The sequence below is a fragment of the Macrobrachium nipponense genome, chromosome 7 (assembly GCF_015104395.2).
Source record: "Macrobrachium nipponense isolate FS-2020 chromosome 7, ASM1510439v2, whole genome shotgun sequence".
Taxonomy (NCBI): Eukaryota; Metazoa; Arthropoda; class Malacostraca; order Decapoda; family Palaemonidae; genus Macrobrachium; species Macrobrachium nipponense.
Genome location: NC_061109.1, coordinates 19,939,134 through 19,957,381, shown reverse-complemented (window position 1 = coordinate 19,957,381; position 18,248 = coordinate 19,939,134). Strand labels below are relative to the sequence as shown.

The 18,248-nt window shown below is 37.6% G+C and overlaps 1 protein-coding gene across 3 annotated transcripts in view; it reads left to right on the top strand.

Moving 5' to 3' along the window:
- The window catches only part of LOC135217736 (histone-lysine N-methyltransferase E(z)-like), a 90,882-nt gene extending 75,410 nt beyond the window's left edge, over positions 1-15,472 (top strand). For 2 of the 3 annotated variants that reach the window (XM_064253735.1, XM_064253734.1), the window contains 6 exons: positions 1,708-1,833; positions 1,976-2,111; positions 7,691-7,861; positions 9,851-10,033; positions 10,267-10,432; positions 13,298-15,472. In XM_064253735.1, the coding sequence (XP_064109805.1) occupies positions 1,708-1,833; positions 1,976-2,111; positions 7,691-7,861; positions 9,851-10,033; positions 10,267-10,432; positions 13,298-13,358 (843 nt within the window). In that variant the 3' untranslated portion in view covers positions 13,359-15,472. The remainder of the gene's footprint in view (positions 1-1,707; positions 1,834-1,975; positions 2,112-7,690; positions 7,862-9,850; positions 10,034-10,266; positions 10,433-13,297) is intronic. The other variant, XR_010315178.1, reaches the window with a different exon arrangement.
- The last annotated feature ends 2,776 nt before the right edge of the window (positions 15,473-18,248 follow it).

The window sequence follows — 18,248 nt, the reverse complement described above, 5'->3', positions numbered from 1 at the left end:
TACAGAGCCGCCCTGGCCCTGGTCCTAAAGCTGAGGAGACTGGATATCTCAAATTCGTTTGAGATCTCCTTGCTTATGAGGAGCTTCAAAGGGTTTTGCCGACCCAGGGAACTCAGGCCCCCTGAGTGGGACGTGACTCTTGTCCTTAGGAGTTTGACTCGAAGACCATTCGAGCCACTCCGAGAGTCGTCAGACAGGGATCTAACCCTGAAGACCCTCTTCTTGCTGGCCCTGGCATCGGCGAAGAGAGTAGGGGAACTTCATGGTCTGTCTTTCAATGTAAAGCATTCCAGGGACGGGGATCTGTGACGCTCGATTTCGTCCCGAACTTCATGGCCAAGACTCAGAATCCATCGATCGCTGACGATAGGTTCGTGTCTTTCACAATCCTCTCCCTAATGGATTTCACCGACAACGATACGGATGAGATGCTGCTTTGTCCTGTGAGGGCGCTACAGCGCTATCTGAAGAGAACTCGACACCTTAGGCCTGAGTGTCAACGCCTCTTCATTAGCACTGGGGTGACCAAGAAAGAAGTATCCAAGAACACACTTTCTTTCTGGCAGCGTGAGGTGATCAGGAGGGCATACGAAACTGATGGTAGTGACGACATCCATCCCCTTCGTCCGAGAGCCCACAAAGTCAGAGGCATTGGTCCTTCGCTTGCGTTCCGCAAGAACTTCTCCATGGCGCAAGTCCTGAAGGCAGGGGTCTGGGCCAACCAGACTACCTTCACCTTCTACCTTCGGGATATTGCCCACAAGTCCTTGGATACTTTTTCCTTGGGACCTGTGGTGGCTGCTCAACACGTTGTGTAGCTTACCCAGCACCCGAGCAGGCAGAACAGCATCGATTCCTGGTGTGACTGTAAGAATGAATGAGTGAATGAGAGTGCGACTGGCTTCTCTTCCCCATCTTCCCTCCCTCTACCTGTAGGCAGAGGGACACGGTCGTCACTACGCTGGAAAAGGAAAAGATGCAGGTAAGCTACTCGACCGAGCTCCATCCTATTCCTTTCATTAGGGATAGGAGTGAATATCCACCACTTCCTCCAATAAGGGGGGGGAAGTGGAAGCCAACTAGAGACAAACCCATAACTTTATGTTGCCTCTTGGAAACAGGAACAAGTTCTTGCTTGCTGGTACGAAGAGATACGCTTGCCTCTCTCTTAGTACTCGGTCCAGAGGTCTGACCATTGATCCTGCGGTGCACACCCCGATCAATCGGACAGAGGCTTGGATCCCTCCCTCGCTCTTACGACCAGGGAGGCATTCCAAGGTTGGGCGAACACCAGTCTGTTCACAAAGACTCAGATTCCTCCCACCAAGAAGTGAGTCTTCCTATTGTTAAAGGACCGATGGTTTGTATTACGTATCGGAACAAATGACAATTTGTCGAAAATTGCATTTTTCCTAACTATACAAACCTAAGGTCCTTTATATATAGTCCCACCTCATGCCACCCCTCACTCTGCGTTTTTTTGGATGGGCCTAAAGCAAAAGTGATTCTTCACCTCTCAGGCGCGCAGCGCGCGCACTGTCAGACAAGCAGTTAACTACCGAACTCCCTTGTTCGAAGCTTACGACCATTCCAGCTGCCGCTAGTTACCTCCCTGTTGTTAAAGGACCTCAGGTTTGTATAGTTAGGAAAAATGCAATTTTCGACAAATTATCATATTTTAGATTTTTTCAAATTTTTCATTTGCAGGTATATTATTTTGCTCAGAAAGAAGCCACTGATTTACCAGCAGTTGCTAATGTCAAAGATAACACACCGCCTAGGAAGAAGAAAAAGAAACATCGGCTGTGGTCGATGCATTGTCGTAAAATTCAGGTACTAACTGATCAGAGTTTTTTACAGGAACTGTTGTAAGTATTTTGCTCACACCTTTCAGTGATTGATGACCAATTATTTGGCATAGTATGCCATTACTGCATATTTCCATGTCTTATTCACTTTCTTATTGTTTTCCCAGCTCAAGAAAGATTCATCAAGCAATCATGTATATAATTACTCACCATGTGATCACCCCAATCAGCCATGTGACCAGAACTGTGGATGTGTCATGACACAGAATTTTTGCGAAAAATTTTGCAATTGCAGTCCAGACTGTAAGTTGATTGTGCTTTTGTCTCTTACCTGTAAACACCTGTACATAGACTTAATTACTTGTAAGTTTAGACTAAGTTAAAGTTGATCATTTAAACATTTGAATATGGTTTACTTTTAATGGAGTTGTAGACATGAAGGTTATTCTGAATCAGATATGAATACTCTGTACAGGCCGCCCTCGGTTAGCGGCTGGGGTTCCGTTCCTAGCCACCAACGCTAAGTGATTTTCGAAGCTAAGCGATTTTAAAGCCTATGGTCGCCGCACACCTTCTTTCGAAATTCTAGACCAGTTAACAGCGCCCTAGACCAGTCAAACAGCGCCGTAATCCCGCGATGGCGCAATAAGTAAAATTATATTTATGCAGTATAGTACTATAGAATTTACTGTACAGTAGTACTGTACAGTATACATTATAGTATTTTAAATAGTGTAAAGTGAAAAAAGCCTAGTTTTAATCCTTTGGGTGTCTAGAGTTTTTAAAGATATACTAGGGTATTATACAGTGTACAGGTAGCTGTAGTGTTCAAGTTATGATAGTTCATCTTTTGATAATCCGATTTTATGAGAAACCAAATTACAATAGCCTAACTTTATCCCATCTTCTAGTTACATAAGTTCAAAAATAGCAAAAGAGAATGATGAAAGTATGGTTTTAATGTTATACTCGTTGCATAAACGTGTACAGCCATGAACAACCGAACGAGAAACAACTTTTTTTTTTTCTAAGTACAACCAAATTGGATAACATCCGTTTGGCTTGTTTTTCAATCATCGTACTATAGTACACTATTGCCGTAGTTGTTATAAATGATGTTATGTAGAATAGAAGTGAGATATCTTAATGTAATAACTTTATTCGCTATAGATCAAAGATCAGTCGGGAAATATACTGCTAAATTTAAACCTAGTTCTAACTGAAGCTGAGAAAAATGTTCAAGCTGCCAATGACTATTATCGTGTATCAGCAACAAGGATAAAACTGCAGTAAACGTATGCTATCAAACACAACCGTAGATAAATTGAGATAAAATTATTTTAATCAAAACTACTGTGCTTGAAAAAACACATTTTACTGTTGGTTTCATGCCGATACAAGATAAATAATGTAAAGTTCGTATTACGATGATATAAAGGAAAATTGCGAACGGAATCACGTAATTTTTTAAGCAATTAACATGCTGCCAACTTAATCTGTTAACGAAAAAAAAAAATAGTTCACAATCACAACGAGACATATTCAATTCATATTTCCTCCTAAAAACACGTCGTATAAGGAAAAATAACCTTGTCTCGTGTAAGTCAAGTATCTAGATATTTTATGCTAACTAGAAGCAAGAAAATTTGCTCAGAATTGCATTGAATATGGCGAAACAAACACGTATTCGCCATCAGCTGATTTGAAACCAAACCGTTGGTTGCTCTGCGGAATGCTGGCTTAGATTTGCCATAGTATTTTATAATACAGGCAGTCCCGGGGTTACAATGGGGTTCCGTTCTTGAGATGCGTCATAAGCCGAAAATCTTCGTAAGCCGTAACATTGTAAAAAATCCTAAGAAAACCTTACTTTTAATGCTCTGGGTGCATTCAAAACAATGTCAAGTGCATTCTTATTGCATTTTTCATCAAAAAAACCTTCAAATATTGATTATTTTGCATTTTTGGTGTCATATTTCTTCTGCCAGATCAGTGTTGTTGGTGTCGTAACCCTGGAACATCCATCGTAACCCTGGAAATAATTTCTGATGAATATAATTGAAAAGCACCTTAACCTCGAAACGTCGTAAGCCGAACCCGTCATAACCTGGGGACTGCCTTTACAATAATATGAGAATACATGCAATATTATTGGATACAGTGAAGTAATATATAACTTTTTAAAGGATTTATGGAAAAGATGTATATTTACTTTTTTTTCTGAGCTTATCTTAATTTTCGTCACTATGCCATCTACTTAGCAGCGGCATCTTGAGCTCATACAGTTGTACCTCAATTTTCTGCTCAAGTAACAAAGCCAAAAATCGACCGAGTTGCACAGTTATATTTTGAACTTCTATCCCATGGAAAAACAAACAAATTGGTGTTGCAAAATCGAATGTGTATGCAAATTTTATATTTTAAAGTAAATTTATGCAATAATTGTAAATATAATTTGTTATAAAAACGCAATTTAATTATATAAATTAAAATTTTATTATTCGGACGTGACTGAACAACCTATTGTCTTCATCATGTGAAGGGCTGTTACAAAGACTTCAAAAAGCTGAAGTTTCATTAACAAAAGGAGTTATGATTAGCTCCCAAATCAATAAAATAACATCATGCATTTTTCGGAACAGTGGCGGACAAGAATGAAGATGAAAAAACATTGTCTGACAACGTGGACGGTAGTTACAAAAGCTCCCTTAATCTTTTTCATATTTATGTACAAAAATAAAAATACCCTATACGTAGCATATTTTCATGCACATCTTAAACATAAAAGCATGAACATTTATGAAATCGACACATAAATCGCTAAATTTGCACTCTTTTTAACTTGATATTTTCGGAAGAGCGGCAGGCGGCGGCTTACAAGAACAAACGTGAAAAAACATCATATTTGATAATGTGAAGGGCAGTTTCAAAAGCTGCCTTAGTATCAAATTTCTGCGCAGAAATGAAAATACCCTACACACAATACATTTTCATACACATTTTTAACATAAAAGCATGAACATTTATAAAATCGACACATCGATCGCTAAATTTGCACTTTATTTAACTATATTTTCAGAGGAGCAGCAGGCGGCGGCTTACAAGAATGAACATGAAAAAACATTGTATTTGATAATGTGAAGGGCAGTTTCGAAGCTACCTTTGTATCATATTTCTTTGCAGAAATAAAAATACCCTATACATAATACATTTTCATACACATTTTAAACATAGAAGCATGAACATTTATAAATCGACACAGAAGCATGAACATTTATAAATCGACACATCCATAGCTAAACGTGCACTCATTTAACTCTATATTTTTGGCATAGAACAGCATCAGAGGCATATATTTTACCCTAATACCTATGTAATAACTCTCTATAAAAATTTTTAATATCATTTGCATAACCTTTATGGGCTGAACAGTATTTCTAGAAATGTATGTACTCGTTAGACATAATGGCGCTGCGGCGCTGTTGACCGAAAATTGTGCCGTAATAGTACCTTAAAAATGCCTTATTTTTTTAATGAATATTTTTGATGACAGCCATAAAACTGATTCGCTGCTGAGCAATTACACCGTTAACCGTGGGCCGCCTGTAATTGGATCCAGCCACAGTAACATGAAAGGTCTTGCAAGGAAAAATGCTACACTGTACATGTCTAGCCATGCTCCACTGACCTGAAAGATGAGGCATCATTCCTCCTTCTCAATCTCCATCTTGAAGAGAGTTCAGATTCCAGTGCTTGGCTTCAAGCCTAAATTTCATATTCCATTCCATTCCCTTCCATCCCATCCTGGAGAGTGAAGGGAATGTTGGAGGACACCAGAAGTGTATGATTAATATGTTTGCCTTTTGAGCAATAAAAGGCAAGTACTCCAGGATAATGCAATCCTCTGTGTACCTGAATCTTGGGAATGAAATGATGAAGAGGATGGATATTTGCTAGTAGGCAGGTACTCAGAATATTGCAAATGAGATCATGTAGAGGATGACTTTCTTAACAATCTGATTATGTCATAGACAGACAAATAAACCATCCTAAGGCTGGGGCATGACACCTACTCCACCACCTATGCCACTGGGTTCAGCTGCAAAGTCCAGTACATTGGTAGTCTGGGTTCAGTAATGTTCAGTAATTGCTGAAGGGTTTTGCAGATATCGAAGCGAGTGACCATGCTGAAAGAAGGACCTGGTGAGCTACTCGGAGAGCAGCCACCAGGATGTTGCAAAGATCAGGAACAAATATTGGCACTTAAGTAGCTGTGTGTCTTTCTGTCCAAGTCAAGATTCCTACTGCTAGCAGGCAAAAAGACTCGGACCTTGTTCCACCAGGCTTTCTCAGGTACACTATCGTAGTGATGTTAGCCATGATGCCAACATAATGACCTCAAGAAGGTGATAAAAATATGGTGTGAATCCACCATGTGGCCCTTCAACATATGTTCAAGGAGTCCAAGAACATAGGAAGTTCAAACTTGAATGGTACCAATTGGACTCCTTTCAGCCAAGATCAGTGAGTGGTCTCCAATCCTCCAAGGACTCTAGGATGAGGAAGAACAATCTGTCTGTGGAACCCCAGGTCCATGCAAATCTTGATGGGTCCCCTTGTGCAACACTGAGGACCTGTATCTTTAATAGAGTTATTATGATTATAGAAGATTAATTTATCCAGACCTCTGAGCCTAATAAGGGCTCTTCTCGGGCTGGTTTTCAGGAATTAATCAATAAAAAAAATAGACTTTATTTAGAAAACCAATTTTATTTAGGAAACATGATGATCTTATTAAATAAGAAATCTTTGCCTTCAGCAAGAATGCCTTTTAATGTTGAGTTTTGAAAATAAATGCTTCATTGTTGGTTCCAAATTGAACATTCAACTTATAAGTGTTAGCTAGTCAGGACATTCAACTTATAAGTGTTAGGTAGTCGTTGGTGTTTGGTATATATTACATTTCATTGGGTCTGATATTAAATGATCCTGTGAAAATCCAGTATAGCCTATGCATAGTGTTATTAATATAACTTCTTTAGCTTTTTCTTTTTGAGAATATGACATCCATAAATGTACTTCAGTTTTTATATTTCTCAGCTTATTTGTAGTTGACACTGATGTCCAATCTGTTTGCCAGTCTTGATATATTAAAGGCTTAATACATGTTACTGGGGCATTTGTAATTGCTGATGGAATAGTGCAAGCTAATTTTGCAGCTGTATATGCTTTTTCATTTCCTCCACTTCCCTCATATGCTGGAGTCTAACACATTTTTATTGTCTTGATTGAGTAAGATGGATTTTTACTTGAAAATTGGATAGAGTGAAGGGGTAGGGTCAAGACAATGGGGTGAGAGTTGTGTCAAAAAATGGAATTGATCAAAGTGTAGTGGCATTTTAAGATAGTTGTTGTCAACTATCTTTTCATCAGCATATATTCTAATTTTTGGACATTGAAAATCCCTTGCTTTTTTAAACTAAAGAGATATATATGATTCCTATATCGTGTCCACCTCACACCAAGCCTACATCATTCATATACAATCAGTAACCACTTCCCAGATTTTAATTTCTTTACTTCCTTACTACTCGCTGGCTTGATTTTACTCATATTGTTTATCAGTCCTCTTACTCTACCACTTTTCCATGCTGTAAAAATTCATGAGACCTCTCTCTCTGATTCAGTTGTTAACTACTTGACTTTTTTCTTTTTTTTTCAAAATGGGGTTCATGAAATATAAATGACAAGATTCAAGTTCACTTACTTGGTATTTTTTTATGTACAGTATTCAGTACTAATGTTCCAAGGAAATCATATATAAGGGGAAGAATGATTGCTAACTATTTATATTCTGATTTCCTTTTTTAACATTTTTTCAGGCCAAAATCGGTTTCCGGGCTGTCGCTGCAAAGCGTCTTGTAACACAAAACAGTGCCCTTGCTTTCTGGCTGTTCGCGAGTGTGACCCAGATCTTTGTGTTACTTGTGGAGCTCATGAATTTTCGGTCAACAAGATTACTTGTAAAAATGTGTCTGTACAGCGTGGTTTACGTAAGTTTACAAACAGTGTAGCAGGTTTTGTGTATGTTTATGATACCATCTTATGGATTTTATTAAGTTATAATTTTATGAATTCTTACAGTCATAATGATAGTGTTAGTACAGTCTCTCTGTCTGTCTCTGTCTCTTGTAGATCCCCACCCTACAAGGGTTGAGCTGAACCAACTAAATCCGTATATTTTTTGTGGAATACTTTATCTATATAGGGGAAGGAAAGTAGTTTAAGGGGGCCGGCCGGCTAATGCCATTTTTTAAGGACAGGACTTTGATATTCATACCACTTAATAAGGTGACTTGGGACATCTCCAAACCGCATATGATTTTTGCCTCTGACCTTCGGTTTTGTGATGCCAGGGCGATTTATCCCGAAAATAACCATTTTTCAAATTCTATCTCCTCCCTTGATATTTAATATTAAGACCTGGGATTACTACCATATATAGACCTGATGTAGACCTCCAATCGAATGGGGAGTTTTTTTCTAAAAGTCATTTTTTTGCTAGAGATGAATTTTTCAATATGGTAAAGAAATAAACCCTATAAATCAGGAGAAAAAAATTTATAAAAAAAAGACGAAACAAAAATTGGAAAAAAGGGCTCTATTTGATTGTTCTATAATGTCTTTCTGAGTTATATACCAAATTCCAATGTTATAGCTTTAAAACTAAGTGAGAAGATAGATTTTGAAGGTCAATAAGTATAGTTTTGAGATACGGGCGTTCAAAGTTTTCCTTCGTATTTCTATAAAGACAATGTAAATAAATAATGATTATCATGAATGTATATTTCTTTTTTGTGTATTAATAAACCAAAACTATTTCATTTATCATAATTTAATCATATATGATGATCCCTTTGCTCATATATCGTAGCCTGGGGCACTGCTTGAGGCAAGATGGGGCACTCCTTCCTACGCAATTCTCTCTCTCCCCTTCACTAACTCGGCTTATTACAGCGAATTTTCTTCTTCTGTATGTTAGCGAGATGTTTTCCTTGTATTTTCCTCTTTGGCATGATGAAATTCTTGCCGAAACAAAGATAAACAAACGTAAATGCAAGAGAATGTCAGAGGTGAAACTCAAAGGTGTACTCTTTCTACAAAGGCAATTTAATAAATCATGATTATTATGAATTTCATATTCCATTTTGAGTATTAAAAAACCAAAACTTTGTTATTTATTATAAATGAAGATCTCTTTGCTCAAAGATCGTAGCCTTGGGCACAGTGTGACGTGTGCAACCCTCCCCTCTCTCTTCACTAACTACGCGTATATTATGATATTCTGTAATAATACTTGAGCGATTTTTCTTCGTCTGTATGTTAGCGAGATGTTTTCCTTGTCTTTTCGTCATTGGCATGATGAAATTCTTGCCAAAACATACATAAACATATGTAAAAGCAAGCTAATGTCAGAGGTGAAATCGAACGTGTAGACTGCTTGAAGTCTGTGCTCGCTCTGATGGTTGGAATGGTAGCTGACTGAAGTGAAGTCTCCCTTCTCGACTCGGAGAATGTCTACAGATGCCATTTCTCCCAATTTCTTTGACAATAATTATCAAAATTTACGGTAATAGAAGAAATATTGCATTTTCTTGTACGGATCAATGTTTTAGGCTTATTGAGTTACGTTAACTAATTACCCTGTAACTACGAAAGTAAGAGGAATTTTGACAAAATATTTCGTATACGTATTCTCAATTGCCATATGAACCTCCATGAATTTTTTCATGACTGCATTTTTCGCCCTATACCACCATATACGTATAGGGGTTCCGGCCGGCCCCCTTAATGCATGTCTGGAATTCAAAACTGTTTTACCCTTGTAGCAGAAAGAAATTCTTCTTAGCACTAACTCTGATGGTTTCTTTGATGTGTAATTAAATCAGACACCAATATGACTCCCTGTAATATTACTGTAGAAGTTGCCCACAAAAATTATTTGACATCAGGTTAGTGAATTATTTGTGTTTCTTTTTCAGACAAACATTTATTAATGGCACCATCAGATGTTGCAGGATGGGGAATATATCTCAAAGACTCAGCTCAGAAGAATGAGTTCATCTCAGAATACTGTGGCGAAATAATATCTCAAGATGAAGCTGATAGACGTGGAAAAGTTTATGACAAGTACATGTGTTCATTCTTGTTTAATCTCAACAATGGTGAGCATTAATTGACTTAAGTTAATGATTATTTCATGACTTTTTTCATGAAAGCTTTCATGATATTCTTCTCATTTTTCATTATAAAGCATTGCCTAGTGACACTGCTCATTTTTGTCACATCTTAGAAATGTGATTGTTGAAGTTTTCCTTCTGTTTGTAGTAAACATTACTAAAATTGCAGTTATATTCATTTAAAGATATTTGCCTGAGAAATCACTTCTACTTTCCAGATTTTGTTGTGGATGCTACACGCAAAGGCAACAAAATTCGTTTTGCTAATCACTCCATAAACCCTAACTGCTATGCGAAAGTCATGATGGTGAATGGTGACCACCGAATTGGAATCTTTGCCAAGAGACACATACAGTCGGGAGAGGAACTGTTCTTTGATTACAGGTATATTAACCTTAAGTAGGATAAGAAACAGTAACTTAGAAAATCGGTATTTGTTTCCAGGGGGAAGGGTGAAATCCAACTGAATATATGGAAGTGATTTTCTTATTGTATGTTACCATACTTCTCAAAACAGTAAATAAAGCAATGACTTTACGTCTTGGAAGAATTCTTGGTTCTCAGAAGCATAAGGAATTCTGCTGTCAACAAAAGTTATTTGCTGAAATATGACTACCTTAAGCTAATAAAGAATTTAATATGACTACCTTAAGTGAATAAAGAATTTAAACCCAGCAAGTGACAAGTTATTTGATAATGTTAACAATAATTCTCTTAGGAAAATGAAAAAAGAACATTACACTTTTTTGCCTTCTCTCATAAAATGAATGTTCAATAAAACTGAGGATGACTGAAAATGCTGAATATTTTGTAGCTGAATCTGTTAGAATGATAGTATAACAACAAACTCATCCATTAGTCCACATTCATGGTCTTCACAAATTGTAGATACATAATTTCTGAATCAAAAAAGGTTATCTGGCTGGCTGGATGACCAGCACCGTACAGTAGCTTTTTGTTGACTTCATCTCCATCTGGTAGGAGATTTTGTTGATTTATTTTGCCATATTGTGTTGTATATCACCAAGAAAATTTTGTTTAATCAGACTCAGTAGCCAGTTTATTATGTAAATTCTGCCTACAATTACCATCTATGATTTGCACAGTTCTCCAGGTTAATGACCATGGCTTAGTGGCATATAGAAAATACCTCCTCCCTTATGTTTGACATCTGAGTGCATCATCAGAAAAAAAATCTTTGATATTACCCTTTATCCTATGGACTTTTAGTGTTATTAGTTTATAAGATACATTTTTGCTTGGCCAGCTTCTGCATTAGAATAAGTAGACCCTAGTTGCACCCCACCAGCTAAACTTCCACTGCATGTTCTTCTATGTTGAGGCAGTCTCCACAAGTTCTGACTTGAAGCTTTCCTGGATCACTTCCTTAACTAATAGTTTCATGTGGGACTTCACCCCTATACATAATTCTGGATGAATCCCGGCAGTCATGTTTTTAAGATAGCAGACGTGACCACTTAGCCATGATGCAATTCTCTTAAATAGTTTCTTAAACCCAATACCATGGAGGATAACAACCCTATTATTGGTTTGGTATTTCCTAGATGTTTCTATCATCCTTGGAGAAGACCAGGCAGGTATGGTTAGTTGCGGAACTTCAGGAACCTTCCCTAGGTCTCTGATTCTGTGCTGGACATCTTACACTACATAGGAGGCATCTCGAGAGATTTTTCCATATGGCACTAACCCTTTTGTCAGTATTAGGCATGTTGATCTAGTAACAGGGAGGTGTAAATCTCCTAACTTGAAGATACTTATGTAGCTGCAAGCAAGGACTCCCAGCTCTCCTAACATCAAGTCATGCAGAATTTACCCTGTTAACAATCAGTGGCATGATCAGTATGGTCTTGGCCGATGAGTTCGATTCTCAGGCATACAATTGAGGGGTTAGAGATGTGTATTTCTGATGGTAGAAGTTCACTCTCAACGTAGTTCGGAAGTCACGTAAAGCCGTTGGTCCCGTTGCTGAATAACCACTGGTTCCATGCAACATAAAAACACCTTACAAACAAACAAACAAAAGAACAGTCAGTGGCCCCTCTAGTAATGTGGCTGTCACAGCTCAATTGATAGCTAACTCCACTTGATAAACACCAGGACCAGTTTTGCAATCTTGATGCCATACAGTTTTTAAAGGCCTAGAAGTTTTCCATTGTCTGAGTAAAATGTTTTGCTATTCAATTATCTTATCAGCCAGCAAATTTTCGAACTATTCCTCCTCTCAAGCCATCATAGGAAATGCTGCCAATATACTCAGCCTGTCTTGGGCTAGACAGGTTACCATGGAGGCTTCTTGGTAATGAATGGAACACTACCCAATTAAACTTTGTCTGCTGCATCAGTTTTCTTGGTTTTCTGTCCTTATAGATAAATCTGGATGTTAGCTGCTGCTCTTTATTAAATGTAAGTGTAAGATGTATGTTATGTTCTAGGAGAGGCAGTGCACGTCTGGTACCCATAATGGTGGAACTTGTCGTAGAAGTAACTTTCTTGAAACCTGCTACAGGGTGGTGACTGTTGCCATGTACCTAATTGTTTTACATCTGTAGTGTGGCGTGAACTGAAATGTTCAGACCCCTTAGTTTGGTGTCTGCTGCAGGGCTTCAACATTTACTTGACAGCTTATTGTTCATCCTAGAGGATTGGATTCCTTGCTAAACGGAATCCTGAGAGTTTTAAATTAGATCTTGCTTTCCCATCAAAGTTGTGATGAGGCTGAAGTAAAATGTATTTTTCAAAAACAACTTTTTGTTTTTGTGATAAAAACCCTATTACTTGTATCAAATGTCCTATCTCTCAACACTAATTGTCCACAGTTGTAACCAAGACTGCATTAAAAGTTAGGGTCTCTCCTACTTGAAACCCATGCTCCAATGGATCACATGCACTTTTATGACCAGCAGGCAGTATTTTTATGGATGGGAGTGAAGTTTCCATTACTGAAGACCATGAATGTGTGTTCATGTTATTGGTAATTTTTGTGAAAGAATTAGAAAAAAGATAAATATTTTGTTCATAATTGTATGAAGGTTCTTAGTAGGATTAGCTTTAGAAGGTAATTTGCATGGTACCTGGTCATTTTAATTTCAGTCGTCCACATGCATTTCTTAACAGTGAATAGAATTTGTTAAGGATATTTCCCCTTTATTGTCAGTGTAATTGTAGGCGATGAGAGAAAATGCAAGGAAAAATAATCTTGAATAAATTGGTTGTTTCTTTTTCTTTCAGATATGGTCCAACAGAACAGCTCAAGTTTGTTGGTATAGAGAGGGAGATGGAGTTTTTATAAAAAATGATCGTGTTAATATGAGAAGACTCCTCACACAAGCTTGGATAACAGGTAGAGTCACTAATTTTTTTTTATTTTGCTGTTGCTGTTTTTATCAAAATAACATACAGGTTTTAGTATTGTTGACGGTATGAGAAAAAAGTGAAAATGGTGATACTGAGTGTTTGGTTAATAAGGTTAACTGTTCAGCATTGTACTTAATTCTTCTGTGGATAATTTTTAGAACAATTTTATTTTATATTGTCAAATGATATGAGATTTGACCTTGTAAATGTGTGTATGTGTAAAGGATTGTGTCATAGAAATAATAAATGCCTTTTGACACTTCTTTTCCACCTCAAGACCTCAGGTGTAAGAGCACACTTGATGCAGTACAGTACTTCTATTTTTGTACAATTTAGTACTGTAACTTAATAAAAAAAAATTGATTAGTCCATCTTAGGAGTTTTGAGATTATTTTTATCATATTGGATTATGAAAGAATGTAGAGTATGTTAAGCTTAGTATTTTCTCTTTCAAGTGTAGTTGTGTCATATCATTCCTTGCCAATAAGATGTATTAACTAAGTGTTATTGTAGATTAAACTGTAGTACACACATAAAGTTTGGTTACAGAAGAATCTCATTTCAATCTTGTTATTCAGGTTGTCCTTCGTAAGTTTACAAAAAGGGTTTTAAAATGTGGTTTCAGTATGATGTTCCAGTAGTAAGTAACCTGCAGAAGTAGGTTCTGGCATCTTCTGAAGGAGCCTTTTCATTTCACAGAATTATTGGCAAGCTTTATAAATTAAAAACTAAAGTAAGCTGTCATCCTTAGGCTTTTTGCAGCATCGAATCTTGTATGATCACATGTTATTTTAAATTAAAAGAAACTACCATGGAAAGTGGCAGAACTTTAAAATTGTTAGAACATAAGCTTTGCAGAGATATTTGTAAATAAAGTACTTGGTGATCAAAGTTTTATTTAATACTGTATGGCTGAAAATGGTTATTTTCAAAGTTTTGCTGTATATTTTGTTATTCTGTGCAAGAAACAGGTCAGTATTGTAAGTCATTGTGACTTTTGAGGAGGACATAGAGAACTACGTAAGACTACCATCATTTTAGGTAATTTTTTTATCTGCTTGGGTTACATGATGATAAATTTTTTATTTAATTTCAAATACTAGATCAATAAAGAATTGAATCAAGTTTTTATATGGCCAGTTCTTCAGTTGAAAGTAAAAAGTGCTGTAGTTTGTTTTGTTTAGAGGTGTGAGAAATTTTGTGTGGATAATGACATTGAAAGGGAAATTTTTTATTTTTATAGTCCATCATTATTGTTGTTGATGATTAAGTGCAGTAGATGAATTTTGAAGGACTGTATTTTACAACATGGTCATGCCAGTTTTTGAATAAGTAGGGCTTTAAAGTTATGGTGCTGAGGGTATTTTTTATTATTGTGTTGGTATAGTATAATAATTTTTGTTTTAAATTTCAATTTGTGGCAAAATGATTTTCCAAGCTAATATTGCTGAGTTGGAAAAGTAAGTGTAATTTTGTAAAGGTGGGCAAATAGACAATTGTGGAGAATTCATTACTTCAAATACAGTACTACTTGCAAACAGTGAATGCTTTAATTCAGTAAGTATACAAGAGAATGTGCAAGAGAGTAAGTGATACATTTGGTGAACTATTCCATGTGTTTGTTTATATTGTAACCTTCTAGTAAAGAGCACACGACTGTGTATTGTCAAATTTTTTAATAAATTTTTTACATGAATGGTGTAGATTTTGCCCCAATGGAAGAAGATCAAATAATATAAAACGAGTCTTTCTTCTTTTAGTACAGTTTTGGATGATGTGTACACTGAAGTGGCCAATTTACATGGAGTGTTGGATGATTGACACATGTCTGAAGTCTGTATTGTTATCAAGATGTAATGTTAATATTGCAGATGTAAACTTAGCATGTAATGACGTGTTCTACTTGTGAAATAAACTTTGTGTAAAGCAAGTGTTGGATGTGTTCTTTTATCAAGGAAACTTTTGTAAGAACTTTGACAAATGTCGTAAAAGCTTAGGTTTTTCTTATATTTTATTGATGAATAGAACAAATACAGTTCTAAAACTGAACCTTTGTTTTTTCATCCCATAGTTTTGCTGTGACTAGAAGCGTCATTGTAACTTGAAGAATTATTATAGCCTTAATCATTTTGTACAAGTTAAATCTGTACAGTGAATTTTGTAAAGCAGGTATAAATTCGGTAGGTATAAAAGCATACCCTAAGGTTTGGCTTAATTGTTTCTTGACTAACTTTTCATAATTTTCCTTTGATCTTATCCCACCTAGATTTCCAACATCCTGAACTCTAACTTGCTCTAATTTCCACTGCCAATTTAGAATGAATCCTTTAGGCAAACCTTATGAAATTTGGGCTTGTTCTCAATTTTACTCCTTTTTATTAATTTTTTTAGGCAAACTAAAGTAGTTGATACGTATTTGCATTTTAGTATTTCCCTTTTTTTTATAGTTCAATAGGTTTCTTGTAGCTGTAGCTTTCTCAGCTTGTTTTTTAACCTTCTGTTTCCCAGTTTCTTCTGCTAAAGCCTTACATGCATACATTGTTTTTGGAAGTCTTGTAGAATTCTTGAATTCAATATTTGTTCTATGCAGTGACTTGGCTTCTGATTTCTGTGAACAGCTCAGAACAAGTCCACATGTACTAACCCATTTCTGAATCTATACAGAATCTTAGGTACAGTGTGGCAGAACTGACAGATCATAGCAAAGCTACATCTGCAGCACTTTCTATAACATGGCCATATGAAGGTGCTGGAAGAAAACCAATGCCTCTCAAACTTCTTTGTGACATAAGGTTTCCTCATGGGTACCTGCTCTAGGTCTTGAAGGCAAAAGGCTTGTTGAATGTTTCTAAAATAAAATTAATTGGAAAAATCTGTCTCTTAAAATGAAAATACTCCAGCAAAAAAGATAAGCAACACTAATTCTACAACACATCAGTGTAAATGCAGTAAATCCTTCACATAAAAAAGTGCCGCAGTAAATTAATATGTTCTGATTAAAGAAATGGAATATCATTACGCAGACTGGAGTAGCAACCAGCCAATGTGCAATCTGTAATCTTGAACACTGTGTCATATTGAAACAAACTGAAAGTACTAATGAGTATAACTGGCATGTCTACAAAAGAAAAACTGAAAATAAGTGTGAGTCTACCCAAGCCAGCAAAATGTTCCTTTAAAGGAAAACTTTTTATTTAAAAAAGTAAAAAATTAAAGTAAGAGGGGTGCCATTAGATGAACCTTTGGCACATTGCTTATGTGAATGTACTATTTTATGAATAGAACTTACCTGGCAGTTATATATATATAGCTATAGTCTCTATCGGTCCGGCAGATTTTTCAAAACTCGCGGCAACCGCCGAGTGGTAGGCGTTCGGTTAGGTGGTTAACAACCCTTACAGGGTGGTACTTGGAATCATTCCCATTTTCTATTCCTCAGATCATCTCTCCCGGTTGGACTGTCAACATCGTTGCTAGTCCGCCGTCGGGTTTTTCGCTCGCTTCCCTGTGTCGCTGTATTTCTATGAATTGGTGACGTATTCTGTGGATGGCAATCGGTTTTTGGCTTGTGTTTTTGGATTATTCTTTTGATTGTTCTTTGATAGTGAGATTGCCGAAGGCTTCGGTGGATCCTCACACTGTTTGTTTGAGGTGTAGGGGTTTTGAATGTGCCTTGGATAAAAGATGTAAAGAATGCGAGGTTTTGGATGAGAAACAATGGTTGGATATGAAACGCTATGTGCGTAGATTGGAGTTAGATAAAGTCAGGAGGGCTTCTAAATCTAAATCTAGGTCTGGAAGTGATGTTAGCGTAGACCTTTCTGTTCCCTCAACCCCTGTAGTAGTTGAACCTGTTCCTGAGGTAGTAGCTCCTTCTCCTGTAACAGAACCTGTAGCTGCTTTGGATGACCCTCAGTTTGTCAAGATGGCGGCTGAGATGCAAGTCCTCAAGGATCAACTTGCAGCCTTTAAACAAGGTAAGAGTGAAGGTGAAATAAGTGATAGTGCTTGTGAAAGTGCAGTGGAGGTGGCGACTGATCGATCCTGTCATACCCCTAGGCCTAGACCTCTACCAAGCTCCCAGGACCAGGGGAGAAGGTACGTCGATGACCGTAAGGGGGTGAGAGGAACTGATCCTCGGTCAGCCGTCGCCTCAAGCAGTCCTGTTGCTTATGACCGCCACAGAAAAGGCGTGTCGGAAGTGGTAGCGTCTTCTCCGAGCCCCTCTCCTCGACGCAGATGGCAGTATGAGGAGTCGAGACCGCTCAAGAGGAGTTGGAAGCAGCGTCCTGATCAGACTCTTTATCGCTCGCCCCATTCGAGTAGATGGAGTAGCCTGGAACCGTTTCCTTCTGACGACGACTTGGACGCCTCGCCTGTGAAAAAGGCGAGACCTAGAGAGGATGATTCTCCGCAGGACGCATGGAGACAAGAGAGATCTCCTTTTCCTCAGATTACGAGGAACGCTCTAGAGAACCATCTCCGTCTTCCAGTATTTCTCGACACCTGTCCCCTTCGGAACCGCAGGACCTAGCAGCGGTAGCGAGATCTTTCATGGCTGTCATGCAGGAACAACTGACTTCGCTAGTGGAAGCCTTTAGCCGCCTTCCTCCCCAGTCGGGTAGACGTAAGGACGACAAGCTACCGGTGAAGAGATCAAGGGAGGAAACTCCGGTAGAGGTTTCTACGGCACGTAAGAAGGAGCGGGGTTCTTCAACTCGTCAGGATTTTTATCAACACCGTTCGCGCGACGTAAGAAAGTTACGGCTCTCTCCTCTCGCTAAACCTTCCGTCTCTCGGCACCGTGAGGGGTCTGGCTCCGTTC